Source organism: Trachurus japonicus, chromosome 6 (genome assembly GCF_045865225.1).
Source record: "Trachurus japonicus isolate A0001 chromosome 6, Traja_1.0".
NCBI classification, from domain to species: Eukaryota; Metazoa; Chordata; class Actinopteri; order Carangiformes; family Carangidae; genus Trachurus; species Trachurus japonicus.
The window spans coordinates 16043766-16061943 of record NC_140912.1 but is presented as its reverse complement, the minus strand read 5'-3'; the positions used below and the strand labels follow the sequence as shown (position 1 = coordinate 16061943).

At 43.2% G+C, this 18178-nt stretch overlaps 1 protein-coding gene across 4 annotated transcripts in view; it reads right to left on the bottom strand.

The window, feature by feature from the left end:
- ptprq (protein tyrosine phosphatase receptor type Q) overlaps positions 1 to 17743 on the bottom strand; it is a 35499-nt gene extending 17756 nt beyond the window's left edge. For 2 of the 4 annotated variants that reach the window (XM_085779276.1, XM_085779277.1), the window contains exons 1-33: positions 17297 to 17736; positions 17021 to 17146; positions 16755 to 16899; positions 16339 to 16626; positions 16040 to 16257; positions 14897 to 15077; positions 14358 to 14732; positions 13950 to 14261; positions 13115 to 13408; positions 12719 to 13018; positions 12144 to 12274; positions 11811 to 11940; positions 11570 to 11723; positions 11287 to 11393; positions 10729 to 10826; positions 10129 to 10297; positions 9687 to 9947; positions 9395 to 9555; positions 7953 to 8064; positions 7146 to 7254; positions 6457 to 6571; positions 5355 to 5424; positions 5006 to 5205; positions 4579 to 4807; positions 4317 to 4445; positions 4067 to 4213; positions 3775 to 3938; positions 2789 to 3293; positions 2500 to 2661; positions 2222 to 2401; positions 2023 to 2130; positions 1481 to 1762; positions 1085 to 1366 (exon numbers count right to left, since the gene is read on the bottom strand). In XM_085779276.1, the coding sequence (XP_085635402.1) occupies positions 1085 to 1366; positions 1481 to 1762; positions 2023 to 2130; positions 2222 to 2401; positions 2500 to 2661; positions 2789 to 3293; positions 3775 to 3938; positions 4067 to 4213; positions 4317 to 4445; positions 4579 to 4807; positions 5006 to 5205; positions 5355 to 5424; positions 6457 to 6571; positions 7146 to 7254; positions 7953 to 8064; positions 9395 to 9555; positions 9687 to 9947; positions 10129 to 10297; positions 10729 to 10826; positions 11287 to 11393; positions 11570 to 11723; positions 11811 to 11940; positions 12144 to 12274; positions 12719 to 13018; positions 13115 to 13408; positions 13950 to 14261; positions 14358 to 14732; positions 14897 to 15077; positions 16040 to 16257; positions 16339 to 16626; positions 16755 to 16899; positions 17021 to 17146; positions 17297 to 17341 (6289 nt within the window). In that variant the 5' untranslated portion in view covers positions 17342 to 17736. Of the gene's footprint in view, positions 1 to 24; positions 171 to 290; positions 446 to 554; positions 667 to 1084; positions 1367 to 1480; positions 1763 to 2022; positions 2131 to 2221; positions 2402 to 2499; positions 2662 to 2788; positions 3294 to 3774; positions 3939 to 4066; positions 4214 to 4316; positions 4446 to 4578; positions 4808 to 5005; positions 5206 to 5354; positions 5425 to 6456; positions 6572 to 7145; positions 7255 to 7952; positions 8065 to 9394; positions 9556 to 9686; positions 9948 to 10128; positions 10298 to 10728; positions 10827 to 11286; positions 11394 to 11569; positions 11724 to 11810; positions 11941 to 12143; positions 12275 to 12718; positions 13019 to 13114; positions 13409 to 13949; positions 14262 to 14357; positions 14733 to 14896; positions 15078 to 16039; positions 16258 to 16338; positions 16627 to 16754; positions 16900 to 17020; positions 17147 to 17296 lie in introns of all 4 variants that reach the window. The other 2 variants (XM_085779280.1, XM_085779279.1) reach the window with 2 other exon arrangements.
- Positions 17744 to 18178: the final 435 nt, after the last annotated feature.

The window sequence follows — 18178 nt, the reverse complement described above, 5'->3', positions numbered from 1 at the left end:
CACCTGTCTGTATATGTACCTCACCTTTTCGATCAGAGTGACATTATCAGTGTAGTAAATGCTGTAATGAACAATGATCCCATTGGGTTCAGTGGGCGGGTGCCACAGCAGGGTGATAGAGGACGTGGTCACATTTGCAACAGTCACATTCTGTGGAGCGTCAGACGGCTCTGAAAGCCAGACAGAAAGGATCTGGGTGAAAAATATCTCCAGACAATGCACGGTTAGTAAATATTTCAGATGTGAGGATGGAACAGGAAGCTGTCAAAAACTCTTTTATCAGGCGGCACCTGTCTCTATGGTGGTAAAGCTGATGTAGAGCAGCACTCCTCCGTCTCCCAGTCTGGTCCAGCTGGAGACGGATGCATTGTAGCTACTCTCCGAGTCCACACTAATAACCACTGATGTCCCTGTCACATTCTGCCACAGCTCGCTCGTTTCGTTCCTGAAAGAGAGAGGAACCTGTTTCTGCTGCATCACGCTCTGTTTTCTTTGTAAAGCAATGAAGTTCAATGGAGCAGGAGAGCAACTGATGTATAGATTGACAAACTCACCAAACTCTGACAGTGTAGTAGAGTATCTCTGAAGTGGCGTTAGCTGGCAGTTGCCATGACAACTCTACCTCATAGTCTGACAACTTTCTGGTGCGGATGAACTGAGGAGGGACTGGAAAGCAGGAGAATGACTTTCCAGTGACATAAGAAGTAAGAGTAAGGCCTATCAATGCAGAAACTGAACCGTTGAGTGATTATTTAAAAATATGCAGTGAGCGGATCAGATACTTAGAGGAGCCCCCGAGACAGATAGACAGTAATGCCCTGAAATGAAAATTGGTTAGTTGTAATGGCTCTGTGCTCCTCAGCTCTCAGCCCCCCGAGTGTCACATGGGATCGAATACCTGTGATGTAACAACATTAGGATGTGCTGAAACACAGAGGCTGAGGAGGAAAAGATGAGAGGAAAGTCACATTTAATCAGATGCCCTTCACAACTTATCAGCCAGTCATCTCGTCGCCATACAGCCTCCTGGAAGTGAAAACAAGCCCTGCCCTTTTCCTCCTTCCCCCATCCCCATCCCTCTCACCATCCTCCAGTGTTGTGATGTTGAGCGGCTCGCTGCTGAAGTTTCCCGGCCCGACATGTGTGTGCGCCTGCACCATGACGCGGTATTGCGCATATTTCCGCAGATGCGTGATGTGAATGTGGGTGGACGGGGAGGTGAGGTTCAGGAAGTGAGTGGAATTCCGAAGCTCCAGGCTGTAGTGGGTGATGACCCCATTAGGCAGCAGAGGCGGTTGCCAAGTGACATTCACCTCGCTGGGACTGATCGACTCATAGGAGACACCATATGGAGGACTGCCTGGGACTGGAGAGAGAACATTAAGATGCATCTTTACTGAAATCTGATATCCTTCCTAGAGGTTTTTATATTTTATACATGTAGATTCACGTGAGTGGGTGGATGCATCCATTAACGCACCATCCTCTCCAGACAGGAGGTATAAAGTGTCTGATGTTTGGTTTCCGTGGCCGTATCGGGTGTACGCCCTCACAGAAATGTTGTAGTAGGAGAATGGCTTCAAGTTGGTCAGAGTCGCTCCGTTTGAAGAGGCGTTCATCAGAGCAGAGTAGGATTCGTTCTCATATAGGACCTCGTACTGTTGGATCACTCCATTGGCTTTCTCTGGTGCAGACCAGACCAGTATGACAGCGGAGGGGCTGGTGTCTACCACAGCCAGGTTCATAGGAGGGGAGTCAGGCTCTGAGGGTGAGATGGGCAAGAAAATGATTTTTCAGTCATTAAATGTGAATCAAACTGAACAAGTTATTGAATTAAACACAATCAAAACAAAAAAAACAAAAACAAATAATGTAACAATGCAAATTAAATTAGTAATCCAATAACTTTTTAGGCCAAATTAATTTAACTCAACCATGATATAATGTTCCTCAGAGGACGAATTGTAATATTTAGCCTATTCTCAGTGTTAAGCATGCAAATAGTTTGTGTTCAGAACATACCATCCTCCAAAGTGTAAACAAAAATGTCATCTTCTTCAGAGAGAGAGCTTTCTCCCACAGCTGTGGATGCAGCCACACGTAGTTTATAACCAGTATACTTGTCCAGATCTGCACATTAAATAAGAGAAGAAAGATATTTAGCAACAGACATATACAGTATTTTAGTGGGATGAATGACAGAAAGAAATGAGAAGTCCACCTGTTAGGAAGATGCTGGTGGTGTTAGTTATCCACTTCAGAGCCTGGTTACTGTGCAGCTTTAGGCCATACACAGTGTAATGTGTAATCCGTCCATTTGGGTGGAGTGGTTGGACCCAGCTCACGAGAATGGAGGTGGAGCTGATGTTTTGATAGGACACTTCAAGCACTGAGCTAGGGACTAAAAGACAAACATGGAGAATGGAGAATGAAAATGAAAGATTTTGCACCTTTAAGAATATTTTCAATATGTTTTCTTTTTTGCAAGTGACCACTCACCTTGCTCCCTGGTCTTCTCAGAGATATCTGCGGCAGGGCCCTCGCCCACGGTGGTGGAAGCAGTGACCCTGAACGTGTACTCAGTGAAGGGATTCAGATCTGACACCAGGTAAGACAACTCTCCAGACATAACATCCATGACTTCCTCTTTCACTGTTACACCTGTGGCATGCAGACACAGATGGATATAAATGATGACAAATACACACAGCATTCATAAGCACCAGCACAGATGGGAAAAAAAATATCCATGGCAGAGATGCAATGCCTAAGGCTAATGTTCTCCCACCTGTAGTGCCCAAACTTGTGGCACTGCGTGTTGAAACGTGTCTCACGATTGATGCATCACGTGTGGACAAGTGGACCTGGCTTTGGGTCAGGGCCAAGGTGGAAGAATCTGGGGTCGTATCCCCAGTGTACGATTGCTTTGTCAGCCAGGGTGGAAGCGTAGCAGGCGGCTCAGAGGTAACAGACAAAGCAATGGTCCCAGTGACTGGGGAGTCAGTAGGTTGAACATTTGTGTCGTTAAACTGTGAAGCAGTGGCATAACTGGTGCTGTTGTCGTCTGTGACAACTGAGTTATCGGTAGGTTGAGCATCAGCGCTCGTGATGAGGTCGGGGCTTTGAAGTCCAGAGTGTGTGAAGCTGGAAGCCGTCATGCTGGGCTGTGTGCGTTCAGATACAGTGGCTGTAAAAGTCGGTGGAGAAGTGACCAGACTGAGCTCAGCATCTCTCTTACGTCGACCTGGGACGTCAGGGGGAGGTGTCTCATCTTCATACATATCAGTTGAATTCTGAGAAGAAAAAATAATAATGTGAAAGTCGTTTTTCATTTTCTGTTTGGGTGCAGTGTGAAGTTAATCACTTGGACTTATCAGCCCTTTAGGCAATGTCCACTTGAATGAATAGACAGAGACAGTTGCTTGGAGCTTGCATATAAAGATGTTATGTTTATAAAAAATGGACAATTATTCCAGTGGTTGTAGAAATATACCAGTTCACAGAGGACCATGTACAGGAAGTGGATTCGGCATCTGTGCATTACAGTTTACTGCAATCCATGCATAACATGTGACCTCTGTAAATCTTATAATATTTAAATCCTCTTGACTAAAAAATAGAGTTTAATCAGTACCTTTGTATTTCAAATTTCAGTCCACACAAGCACTGTTCTTTAATATGCACAGTAAGAATTCTAATTTTGATTTGATCCAACCTTTTCAACAGTGTTGAGCTGTGATGGGATGAGTTTATGGGCTACAATATCTGACTTACCACTTCTGCAGTGAGGGTGATGTCCTGCAGCAGCATGTCGGTCACCAGGACCTGCAGTCTGTACTGGATTATCGGCCCGTTGGGCTGAGCAGGGCTTTTCCAACTCACACGGATCGATACTGAATCTTCAGCTACTGCCACCAGGTTCTGCACTGCACTTGGAGCTACACACATAAACAGAGGCAGACAGAGTGAGACAAAGACATGGAGGAGGAGGAGAAAACACACTCAACACATTTTCTGGGCTTAATTGTCATCATGTCACAATTCTTTGTGGAATTAAAGTTTCCACCTTCAGCAGGTGTAACTATGTCTTCTTCTGCTGCTGGACCCACTTCTCCCGCTGCTTTGGCTCGAACGGCCACCGTGTACCTCGTGTAGGGGGTCAAACCAGTATAAAGGAACCTCATGTCTCCTGTGCTGTTCTCATACAGATATCCTGGGATGAAGAAGAAATAGAAAATTGTATGGGTTTCCATCAATCTAGAGTTTTTTTAGTTGTTTGTGTGAGCACGTGTGCTCCTGAGAGAACAATTAATAACCTGTAGGTCCATAAAGGTAGAGCATGTAGGTGAATTTTCCTGTGATGATGTTGGGAGAGTTCCAGGACACAGAGATCGATCTTGATGTCATATTCAGTACAGAAAGGTTTTGTGGGGAGTCTTCCGGGGCTACCATATCAAAACAAAAAAACAGAGACATTACAGTATGTTACATTATATCACATATGCAGTAATATAAGATATCTGCATGTAGCCATTTAACACAGAAATGAAATACAAACTATAGTTTCTTTTTCCACACCTGACTCTGGCATCCGGACCATAGTGGAGGCTATCTGTCCCTCTCCATCAGAGGTGAAGGCAGACACTTCAAACAGATAGGCAGTGTAAGGTCGCAGCTGATCAACTCCCACTGATATGGGCACACTCCAGGAAGCCGCAGGGGGCACGGCGGAGAGGGTGATGGGTGGAGATGATGCCGTTATCTCCAATGGGCTCAGAGTTGCACGAGACAGGATATCAGCTGCATCCTAGACATGCAAAGTCACATAGGAAAATACACAGAGGGTAAAATATGAGAAAAACAAAGTTGTTTCTAGCCGTATGTCGCACAGATGGCCCTGAGCCTAGATAGTATTTATAATCCTGACAGTAGAGAGAGTACAGAAAGAGAACAGTTCAAAGTAACAAGACAGACGGAGGTGACAGCATAATGTGTAATACGGTACATTGCAGTGAGGCAGCGCTCCGGTCATGATGTCCTCTGCGTTGACCTCCAGCATGCGGACTGTCTGCCCAGTACGAGCGTGTTTTGCTTTGACAGCAAATTTAGTGATGAGGCCGTTGATGCGGTGTGGCAGGAACCAGGTAACCATGACATAGGTGTGGTTTTGAGCGAATGCCGTCAGGTTGGTGACCAGGCCAGGGGCTGCAGGAGATGTACATACACACACACACACAAATGCACATACATATGGACATGTAATTACACACATAATTGGACCTCACAGTGCAAAAGTGTTATTTTAGATTTTGAGATCATTAGGCAGGCATGTGTGCATGTGCAAGGATACCCACGGGACTCTGCAGTCTTTATGTATAAAGATTTGCTGAATGCTCCTATTCCAGCTGGAGATATTGCTGCTACCTACAAAGAGATGGAGCGAAAGAGTGTTGGTAGGTACTGCTTATAATGATTAATTCATGCTCTTGTCAGCGGGGCTGTCATCAGATCCCAATTAGGTGCTAACATCAGGCAATGGTTACGCCAGGAATGACAATCTGTTTGAGGTGATCCCAGTAACACAGAACACACAACAGCGACACAACATTATACATCGGGTATGTTAACAGTATGTTAACAGATAACACAACCCCCCCTGGATCAGTGTGTGTGGTTAGTTAGTTAGCCTCCGAAGTGCTGAAGTGACACATCTTTTGATTTTTCTTTCTTTCAGCTGTTCAAATAGAATTTGCACTGCGATTTAAGACTTATCCAGCTAACGGACTTAACCTACTGTGGATGAATAATAAAGAGTTTTTTCTACATTATTTGTCTTTTTTTTGAGAGGACATTGCAGAGAAACAGTAGGTGGGGGGAGAGTGAAGCAATGACAGGCAGCAAAGGGCTGCAGGTGAGATTTGAACCCACGGTCACTGCAATTAATTCAAAAGCCTTTGTGGTATGCACTCTACCAGGTGAGTCACACACACGCACAAGCACACAAATACAGTATGTCCAAGTATAATCATTATGTGTTGTCATTCTCTCAGAGTCCATTCGTATGAGGGTCATTGTGGGTTAATGAATTCCGAAAACTAATAAGCACGATCACATTCAAGCTCAGTGACAACAGACAGTGGAAAGAGCCATGGCTGATCCATAGATCTGTTTACCTGATTAATAATGCAATCAGGATCAATTACCGGTATTCAACCGGATAAGAGAATAGACTGGTCCTATGGGATCTGTGGTAGCTAGCCACATCCACACAATAGAGGGGGGCAATTTTCTGAGGATTGTTTTTTAATTTTCTAATTATTATTAATAATAAATGTAACACATTACAATAATATGTGTGGGAATTTGTCTTGTACTGTATGTAGCATTTCTTCATTGTTCTATTTAACATTTCTGCCAACTACTATGTAATGCTGAACCAGGAAGCATGCATCCTACCTGAATGAGGTACGTAGAACCTGAGGTGAAATCAGTGAGCAGAGTCTCTGGTATGTCCAGGTTCTTGGTGACCTGAGTGAAGGTGAGATCAGGGTAGGGACAAACCTCTTTGTACCTACAAGAAAAAACAACAACAAAGCAATTAAGATAATTAATCCCAAACTCACAATATAAATGATCCACATTCAAATGATCCGATTCAGATGCAAAAGAACCAATAAGTACCACGAGGCTAATATTGCCAGAATAAATCAATGTGTTTTCAATGCTAATCATTCAATTTCTACAATCAGCTTTTTCATACAGTAAATGTAACGCACTGACATGCCTAATTTCAAGAAACACACACAAGTGGTCTAAATTATGTTAATGTGATACCCCTGTGTTTCTTGTTTTGTGTGTAGTATCCTGCATGGAGACATTTTACATTGCAAAATTACAATTTAAGTAAGAGTCTGTAATACTTATTCTACATGGAGCCATTCCCATGCAGAAAATCAAGTATCACATTGATGAACTACGTGCACGGAGACCATTACGAGCAAATTAAGCAGATATTTATTTGATATTCATTTTTTCTGTTATGGGGTTTGAATAACATTGTTAAAAGAAACCTTGAATCCTGGGTAGACACAATCTGTAGAAATAGATCCACAATTTAAAAGAAAACAACAACAAGAAAAAACTACCTGATGACATATCCATCAATATTGTTAGTATCAGATGGCATGGTCCAGGAGAGGAGAATACCATTGGAGCCTACGGCCTCACCTTCTAGGCCTAAAGGAGGACCAGGAACTGCAGGAAGTGAGAAGAGAAGAGATACTGTAATATTTTTTTTATTTTCAGTGTCTCAGTGGGATTGAGTTTATTTTCCCTGTTTTATTAGATCAAATTAGTGTAAAATTACACCAGTAAGCAAAGATTTGTACAAATCTTTTGTTTAAAAGCAACTCTGGTATTTCTTAAGATCTTAACAGGGCACTAGCAGAGTCACGGCAACAAAGTTGTTGGAAGAATAGTGTTGTTGTCTATGGTGGGGTTGATCCTCTTAACCTGTAAGTGTGTGTGTGTATGTGTGACTCTCTGGAATTGCGTGAGTGTGTTTTGGGCCGAACTCTGATGAATAAGGCCTCACACAGCAGTGACATTTCACTGACATTCACTGTCGACCCATTCATCCTGCGGTTCAAAAGCTCAGGCTTAAGTTACCTAAAAGGAATTAAACATGGAAGGGAGAACACCCACCCACGCCTCCACCCCCGACACACACACACACACACTAACACAGACAAATCTACTGTACTAATTTCCTTTTCCACAGTGTGTGTGTACTGTACGTGCTATACCAGGGCTGAATTAAAGAGCATAGGGGACAGATGAGAGACTGATGCTGCTTTAACACCCCAAAACAAAACCTACACAAACAACAACCAACAAAATGTGTGTGTGTGTGTGTGTGTGTGTGTGTGTGTGTGTGTGTGTAGGGATCTCACCACTCTCATTAGTATTGATCATGCGGCTGACTCCTGGGCTAATGTTGGCGGACGAGGCTGCTGTGACCGTTACACTGTATTGTGTCCCTGGACTGACATTGACCACGTCGGCCTGTGAAAACAGCAAAACCACAGACACCTGGTCACAACGCACACACATACACACCCAAAAGGCACTCAGCCTTCTGTTTTAGTTTCAAGCTGTACCGTAATAAAACTCTCCACCATCAATTTCAAGATGAACCATCTGTTTAAGCTGAGAGTGGCTGCAAATTAACGACCACTTGTTTCTGCTTGCGGCTGCACCTGTTTGCATCAATACATGTTTAGTCTTGCACTTGTTCTACTTTTGTGTGTGTGGAAAACAACTCTTAGGCCTTTGACACCAGCATGTTGACTGGAAATGAGTCACTGTAACACCTCACAGTATGTTTACTCCTAGAAATATAAGCAAGATTTTTTTTGACATCTGTCTGTGCATGCCCTCAGCTTAAACTGTGTATGCTTTGTGTATTGTACGCTGTGTATCCTTATCTATCTATCTGAAACACGATTAACATCATTTGTAAGCATACTGTATTTGTATATACGTATATATCTAAGAGTGTTTTCATCTGCGTGCAAAGCAATATTGTTGCAGAGCGTTGAATTCTTACCTGTGAATGTACCTGTCCCAAGCAGAGTGTGAGCAGCAGGGTGAGTGAGAAGAACACCATGCTGGGTGGTTAGCTTTAGTCTAGTCACAGCAGGTTAGAGGCCTCGCTGGGAGAGCTGCATCCAGTGTTAGTGCACAAGATGATAGCAGTGGTCTACAGGTAATCCACTGAGCCGACTCCAAGGCTAGAAGCTGGTTAGTGGCATGAGTGAATATCACAGGGTTAGTCGTCCAGGCGTTGGATAATGACAGATCTTGAGGTATTCCAAATTTTTAGTGGGTTAGCAAAGAAGGGCAGTGGATCCTTTCATTAGCACAAGGCTAACATTCTCCCTCTGGTCTGCCTCACTCTCTGGGGAGAGCTGCTTAAGCAAATGAATGATTCAGGGTTGAGCTCATGAGGCCAACTTAATAAATAATGAGATCTATTACTCAACTCTGCGCTCTGCATGCTCTCTCTGTATGTGTGTATGTGTGCTGTGTGGTGTGTTGTGTGTAAGGTTACTTTTTGGGGGGTATCTGACACCTGGCAGCCGGGAAGAGTCGGTATGGGGCGGTACTTGGTTGAATGGGAGGAGGGAGAAATGCATGCATGTTTCTGTGTGTGAAGTTTGTACATTCAGTATCACCTCACCTTCAAATGTAAAGGTTTACAACAACACGCCTCTTTCTTTGACAACATTGCACTGATTTGCATTTACGTACTGTAGGTGAACTACAGTACGCTGTTCTGTTGTTCAAGCATCTTCACACATTTTATTAGATTAGAAAAACTGCATGTATGTACCTGGATGTATTTATCACGTCCGGGGTGCACAGTGACTTTTCCCCGGTTAGGTAGCAGGCTCACTTGGTAATGATCCACACACCCGGCTGCCTGCTCCCAGCGTAGTGAGAAGGCACGTGCAGACACTTCCAGGACTTCCACTCCTCGGACGCGTGCTGGCACTCATTAAGGACAAGAGAGGGAGAAACAGAGTCAGAGACATTGAGGAAGTCTCTAATTTAATCAAGTGGTGTTAAGGCCCGGGTGATAATAACGAGGTGTTGACCGGTGCAGCACCTGTAATATCGTCTACCTGTGGTCACGGTCAGAAGGGCAGCGGCCCCCGCTGTCGCTCCCCGCACTCTCTCAGCACTCACATTGTAGCTGCAGCCGTCCGCCAGCCCCGTAACCGTGGCAACCCGCTCCTCTGTAGGTATCGTGAGAGTCTCTGTGACTGAGGCGTTAGCCACAATGACTCTGTGGAAGTCAAACTCTCCAAATGCATCGTCCCAGCTGACGGTGACAGAGGAAGAGTTCACGCTAAACAAACGGAGGGCACATACTCCTGCTGGGTCTGAAAAAAATAAGGAGTTAAAATTTATAACTTCAGTTTTCATAATTTAGGCCACAATTTAAATATTTTCTTTGTTCTTATTGAGGAAGCACCAACAGTTTTGTTTTATTCTTACTGATCTATTTGTAAACGATGTGCATTGAGGCTTGAGTATTTTTGTGTGTGTTCCTGTGTCTCTTACACGTGCTGAACTCTTTGTGGATCCTTTGACTGATGTCTGAGCCCAACACACTCTGAACGCTGACACCGTAGTCTGACCCTGGGGTCAAATCCCTGATCTCATAGCTTGTGCTGAGGACGAGCACCTCAATCCATGACTTCCTGTCCACAGACAGCAGGCCAAAAACAAGCTGAGAAAAAATAAAGAGAAACTCTGAGTCCTTAACTGTTTTTTTTTGTTTTTTTTTACTGTTAGTAAAGTCATAATTTGGTGAAATAACCCTTTACATTTAACAAAGTCTCTCATTTCTTTTCATCAATGTGAATTTACCACTGTGTATTCTTGTAATGTGCTTGGTCATTCCCTCTGGCCAAGGTTGTACGGAGGTCATACATCTTTTAAGAGTTGGTAACTGAATCTGCAGTGTGCTAATAACAGTTGCTAAGTAACCAACAGGTGAGCACGGAAAATGACGAAGGTGGCCTGTTTTGTCCTTGAAAAAATTAACATTGTACTGCAAGTAATGTATGAGTATGACAAATAACTGAAATGTCTTAAAGTTACTTTGGTGTAAAAACAATAATCCCTGTCTGGGCGTCTGGACAGTTAAACACGTCTTACCCGGTACCTGTCCACCTGTCCTGGTGGTGGTCTCCAGGTGACAAACATAGACGTTACGGCCCGCTCTGAAAGACCCACTTCCTGTGGTACCTCTGGGACTGGAAACAAACTCCTCATTAGGATGTAACACCATACTGACACAATCATCACAGTCAGTAACTCTGGGTAATGAACAAGTGAATACAAGGGTGAAGTGGATTCTTCAGATAGTTTTTTAAGAAACTCTAAGAAACAAGTGCTGAGATCCAAACATAATTTTGTATATTTACTTCAATATGAAAAATGCATTTGGTAAATGCTTGTTGTGTGTAAAATTAGAGTATAATCAGCAGTATCATTGTTAACAGCACAGTTCACCAGTCTTTAATTCAAAGACTACAGCCAAAGAGGCAAACATTTACTTTTTATTTCTGCTCTCCTCTGACAGCTTCTCCTTTCCTACTACATTGATTTTCATTTTCTTTCTTCCTCTCTCCCACACACATGGAGATATGGGCACAGTAACTACTGTAACAACATTTGGTGCCTCATTAGGTACTGCATATGCCTTCAACTTACTAGTATTGAGGATCATAGTAGAAGGTTTGCTCTTCCTTTCCCCACTGGTGCAAATCACATCAATTGTATATTGGCTTCCTGGAGCGAGACCTTCAAAGTTGTAAGCTCTGCGAACACACACAGTCGCAGCAGTCAGTGCTTTGCAGCAGTGAGTTTAAAAAAAAAACTACTTTGTAACTGGTTGTTGTCATAAAAGAAAGTCTGAATCTGCTGATATGAATTCAATTCCAGTCTCATAAAACTGTAATCATTTGTACGCTGGCTGACCTAGAATGAGACTGACCTGGGCTCCTGATGAGAAATGATTAGCTCTTGATTGGATGTTCTGTTTTTGACTGACAGGTTGAGTGCACTCATCACTCCCCTGACCAAACTCCAGCTAATGCATATGGACGATGTGGTTTTATTGATGAGAGAAACCTCCACAGGGCTGGGGGCTGGCACACAAAGATAACAATACAGAGTCAAATGACAGACAAGAGAGACTGAGCAGTGGGTGCACGTGTGTGTGTGTGCATGTCTACCTGCAGTGATGTTGATGGTGATGGGGGAACTGTCTGCGTAGGACTCCTTCTCTGTTCGTACTGAAAAGCGGTAGAGCCTGCCTGGAGTCAGATTAGAAAACACTGCACTCTGACCGAAGACTTTCTGCACCTGCAGCAATAAGGGCCTTATTATAATTATTACAACAACAGCAGTAGGAGCAGAGACACTCATACATACATTTTCTTCTTTTTTTTTTACATAGAGGCTACAGGTGAATACATGCTTGCTACTGCATATCATTAGTTATTGCAGCTGATCCAGACTTTAAGAGATTCTCAGAATATGCGCATTATTTTAAGAGCTTTGTTCACCATGTGTGAGTGGTCACAGTTGAGGCAGATGACCTCGTAGTTGTGAGCTGATCCCTGTGCAGGATCCCAAAGCAGCTCTATGGATGAATCCGTCACCACACCCTCCCTCACTCTGCTGGGAGGCGCCAGACCTAAGATCACAAACCACACACCACAACTCATTATGTAATTATTCCGCTGACATCCTTAAAGTACTAATTACCTTTGGTTTGGGGTATTTCAAATGCCTTATTAACCATGATTTTTACAAACAAGTTATTAAAAAAAATTAAAGTAATACAACACTACAAAAGAAACCACATACAATTCTTCATAGACTTGAGATCATATTTAAATATGACATTCATTTCATAAGTCTAATATTTTAATCTAATTAAGGAACGTAGGAATAAAAAAACACCACATTGATGTTATATCTTGATTTCAGGTTTACCACAGATGAATCTGTCTACATAAAAGATACACACATAAATCATAAACAAGTACAATTTCTACCAAGCTCTACCAATCATATTATAATTTGAAACCTGATATAAATACCCTTGGCCATCACAGTACAAAAAAAAAAAACTCACTTGTTTTTATGGGGTGGGTGTAGTAAGGTGTTCCTGTTTGCTCCTGGCTGGTGCTGTGAACCCTGAGCTGGTACTCTGATCCTGGACTGAGGTTGCTAAGAGTTACAATATAACTGCCCACAGGGAGGGAGTACCAGCTGCATGAATACCCACATAATCCCTCACATGCAGTGTCACAAACCCCTGGACATACACACACTTTCACTCCATCGATCCGACCCAGCTGTGGATGCTGAACGTACAGCTGTGCAGAGTTTACGCTGACTGACAGGGGGACTGCTACCTGAACTGGTTTGTGATCTGTATAAACACAGAGTGAAGAGGAGACAAAGAGGGTTTTTACAAAATTACTAAATGTATCCACATTGTTAATGGCAGCATTCTTGTTTCTCTCACCTGGGGTGTGTATGACGCTGCTCCTCTGGCTCCTGTCATTTCCCTTCAGTGCAACCACTCCTACTTCATAAGTCTGACCTGGAGTAAACGTGCCCAAGTCAACACACATGGACTCATTTATCCAGAGGACACCAGGACTGGATTGGTTTATCCACAATGAAGAAATACTTGGATTTCCGAGTTTGTTTTCTGTGATATGATAACCATCTGGATGGCTGTCTGGTGGATCGGTCCAGCACAAGGTCAGATTTCCCCTTGCGCTAAACACCACCAGACCACCAGGGGCCTTCAGCGCTAGGATGGACAAAAACAGGAAGTTACTGAATCACTACTTCTCTAATAATCAAATCAACCAACAATCCTAATGATAAAAAACTTTATTTATATATTATATATTAAAAAGAGAAAAAGCAAAATCAATGTTATGGGTTGTCGGCTAATGAGAACCAAAGAGCATTCGCAAAGTTAAGTGACCGCAAAAGCTCATGTGTAATTATGTTGAAGTGATTTTAGTCGGGACAATTAATGAACTCATACAATTTCAAATTTCAAAGCATCTCCAGCTCATCTCTTTTGGTTGGCTGGATAGATTAGCCATCAGATCAGAATTAGATGCTCCAGTGAGGCAGCCACAGAGAATTAGTATAATCCGACTTTCATGTGGCTGTGTGTGTTAACTTTTCATTTGTATGTTTGCTGTAACTTTCAACTTTTCTAGTTTGTCCCTGATTAATTTAAATCAATCATATAAACTGTGAGCCATAATTAATGTCAATAGTAACACCTGTGCTTTTTCCACTATGCCATGTCAAAATGTCTGCTGCGACATGCTTACCAGTCTCCACAGTCACAGGCGCTTGTCCACAGCTTTCGATCCCATGCTGGGTGACTGTGTAAACTTCAACCGTGTACTTCCTGTAAGACTCCAGTCCTCCAATCACAACACTGTATGACAGCAACCCGGCAGTCTCGGATGACGTGGAGATGTTGGTCATTCCAACAATCCTCTCTTGTCTTGACAACATGTCCACGTAGCGGACAACAAACGTCCATTGAGCCACGTACTGTGCATCTGGCAGCATCCAGTGGACACTAATCTGACAGACTGTAACTGGGCCAACAGTGATGTTTTGAGGAGGAAGCGGCCCTGTTTTAAAAAAGAACACACAGATTTGAAATTACATGTGAGCAAAGGATACTGTATTTTGTATTGCTGTTTGTGTAACCTCTGCGTGAAACTCACTGGTGTATGCAGCCCGTGTCTGTCCCAAGCTCCAGGTGGAGCCTGCAGGATGAAAGGCTTGAAGGGTGAAAGAGTAGACACTCCCTGGAGACAAACCTGCCACAGTTACTCCTCTGGAAGAGAGGGAGATGGGGACTTTCACAATTTTTGTGACACTGCTCTGGCTGTGTGTTCCCTTTTTGTCCTCTGATGTCCTGCCTCTACCTTCGTCACTGTGCCCCAGCTCTCCACTGGCTTCCTTTTGGTACTGCAAGAATATCTCAAAAGATGAACGATCAAGAGAGTTCAGGGGTGGGAAGTCACTCCAACGAAGCTCCACCTGTTGCTCTGTCACCTGAACCAGGTCAAAGGAGAACGAAGCGGGGACTCGAGGGGCTGTGAAAGGGAAGAGAACAGAAACATTATAACAACATCGAGGTGGAAGTAAAGTAAAGAAATGCTCACATCTTGTATAGTTTGAGTTAACAAGCCAGTGTGGGTAAAAGGTGGTGACAAAACAAGTGATTTATTTGTGGGGATGTGTAGCAGAAGTTATTTACTCTGGTATTGACAGATGAAGGGTAGGGGGATGTCACAGAAGAATGGAGTGAGAAAGTATCCTGGGCCTGTGGCATTCCTCTGAAGGGCAAAACAGTCAGTCTGATTGGCTGGCAGTAATGACATCACAGCATCTGTCAGGTTGTATGATGAACCATCCGACCAGAGAGGCTGGCCCTCCTCCTGGGTAGAGGCAGACGACAAAGATTATGTGGCGTAAACACTGGCATCCCAAGATCACTGTCATTATAATACTGTTAAAGTCTATCATTTTGTGACAGAGGATAAACCATGATAGGTTACAGTAAATACAACCCAAAGAAAACTGTCATTTTGGTCCACTTTTTAAATCTTAGTTTTCATGTCGGCTTCAACTTTTAGAGTCACATTTCTGTCTGCTCCTTCAATTCAATGCTGTATGTACATTCTTTATAGATAATTTAACACAAGAAAAAACATCAGTATCAATTGGTGAAGTATAATTTAATGTAAATTGTGAATAAAAAAAAGTAGCATTAGTGTATGTATATGTACAGATGAGATGACAAATATATACTGTGAATGATTCATATTATGTGGAATGACGCTGATTGCTTCACTGTATTAGTCTGTCCATCCATGACTTGGCCCCACCTTTGGATAAATACACCGTTTGGAGTCTTATGGAAAAAATATCATTAGCTCCATCTAGAAAATGTATTTTGAGACACGTTTTGAAATACTGTGATGACATATTAAAACGATCTAAATTTTAATAAACTATTTTAACCAATCATAAAGAAATATCTTAGAAAACCAGAAACACAAAGATTCATTGTCATGCCCTTCCTTCAACAATATGTGAGGATGTCTCTACTCTCTCTTTAGCACTGATTGTGTCCTGCAGGAGTTGTGTAATTGTGACAAATTAACTGAGTGTCTAACCAAAAGGCTTTCGACAAAGCCTCTTTGCATTTTTAAAGGCATGTTTATTTATGGTGATTCTCACCTGCTAACCCCTATTAAATGATATATTGGTATAATCATTCTCAAAGAAAACAAAGGCCAATGGAAAAATTAATCAAAGTCATAATTAAGTGATTAATCATTATGGCTCTTGCTGAAAGGATGAAAAGTACTGCTACTATGTTAATGAAATAAGCTACCTGCTGGTCAGTGAGTCCTGTCCACAGCAGCAACATGTTGTTGTGGCCCAGCAGATCAGAAGATACAAAAAGCAGATCGTCTGGGGTCTTCAGGTCAGCCAGTTGACTTCCAGCTGCCAGCTGTTTGCAGCTGCGCTGGGCTTCACTCCAGCTTAGACCTCTTCTTCTCACAGTGTAGCAGCTTCTCCCATTGGCCAGCCAACCATGGGGACACCGAGCTGGAGACAAGAAATAATCATCAATTTAAAGTCAGTTTCACGTTTGATGTGTTGTTGGAGTAGCTCCTGTATATACTGCACCTGTTTCCATGCCGATGCTGAGCCTCTGCTTCAAGACCACATTGTAGTGCTTGAGCAGCGTAGTCACCACGACTTTGACCTTGAAGCGTGTGCCATGCTGGAGACCTAACACTGTGTACTGGGACTTTGCTACCTCTGATGTCGTCATGTTGAAGATGTGTGTGATGGATCGCGTGTGGGTGTTGTACAGACTCAGGGTGGATAGACTTTGTTGTCTGTGAAGTTTCCATGTCAGGAGAGCAGTGGTCGTGGTGCTGGATACATGAAGTGAAGACAGCGAGACTGGTGCTGGATGCAAAAACAGGAGTAGGTGGATAGAGACCAGAGAGACATCATTAACCAACACATCAATAGTCTAAACAACCATGCTTGTTAGATTAATCAGGATTGTGGTACCCAGGTTTACAGAGACTTACAGAAGTGAAAGGTCTTTGCCTCAAGTGTGGTGTCATTCCTAGTGGCTCTCAGTGAGATGTTGTATCCCCGTTGATCCTCGACCAATCGGAGTGACATCTTGCAATCAGGGGAGCATGATGAGGGATCAATGGGCTCTGCATACACCTGCAGAGATAAAGTCAAGCACTGTTAAAAAAAACAAAAAAACAAAACAAAACACAAAACAACAAAAAAGTAACTGAACCATTGTATCCCCGCCATCATCCACCTTCACTACTGTTCTTACCAGATGGCCATTTGCACTCCTGCAGGTGACTGTGAAGCTGTCTGGATGCTGATGGGAAGGGAAGGACTGAAACCTTACTTCAACCTCAAATGGGTTCAAGTGCTGTTCACAGGTCAGCAGCACCACCTGAGGAATAAGAAAATACAGAGGTGAGAGTTAGTGTTTAATGTAATTATTTGTAAAAAAGAATTACTTAATAAAAACAATTCAGCAGAGAGGAAGTAGAAAATAAACTTCTTTAGAGAGGCGTTAAAGTTGAGCAGGCCTTGTTCTTACCTGATATAAACTGGCAAATAACCACAGGTGCTCTGTTCCACCCATTGGGAATGTCACTCCATCTCATCAAGCAGATTCCTCCAGTCACTGATCCAGCTGGATACATACAGTCACTTCTGCAGCAATACACAACGGACCCTGGCTTTACCTTCAGTCACTGGCAGGCTTATGAGACAGCTATGCATAAACATGAGCCATGGAAAGTCCCCAGCTATTTAGCAAGGCTGACTCGCAGACTTTGAAAGTTCTTGAAAGTAAGTAGTAAATACATAGCCGCCTTACTTAAATCATGGGGAAATCTTTGCTTCTTTAGACTTTGAATTTAGCGCGCACTCAAAGTCATCATTCAACGGTTGTTAACCCTAGAGAAGCAAACCCTGATGTGAAAAAAGGAGACTCTGTCCCTGTGTGTATGTGAGAAGAGAGTGAGTGTGTGTGAGAGAGATTGTGCATGTGTGAGTTCAGCCCAATTTGTTCTGCCTCTTTGTTGGGATAAGAGCGATTCACCATGGCAACCATGGGCACATGGCCACTCCAAAGCTGGGCTCCTGAGGAGAGGAGAGGTGGGAAGGCGGGAGATGAGGGGGCATGCTGAAGGGAACAGGAGAGAGATAAGAGATGTGGTGATGTTTTCTGGGGAATTGAGATGTGCTCAGAGAGCAACGCCTCCAGCCTCCCGCCTCCACACGAGCAACAAGTCAGCCACTCAGTCACAGCAGCAGACAGGTCTAATATTTTGTTTTCGTGAGTTTGTGCAACCTCTAAAATATGCATGTGCTTCAAATTGTTCAAAACATTTCAGTGGTGAGAATGGTTTGGGCTCAGAGATGGGGTGTGGTGGAAGCAATGGTCTACATGGAATGACAGGAATGTGAAAGCGAG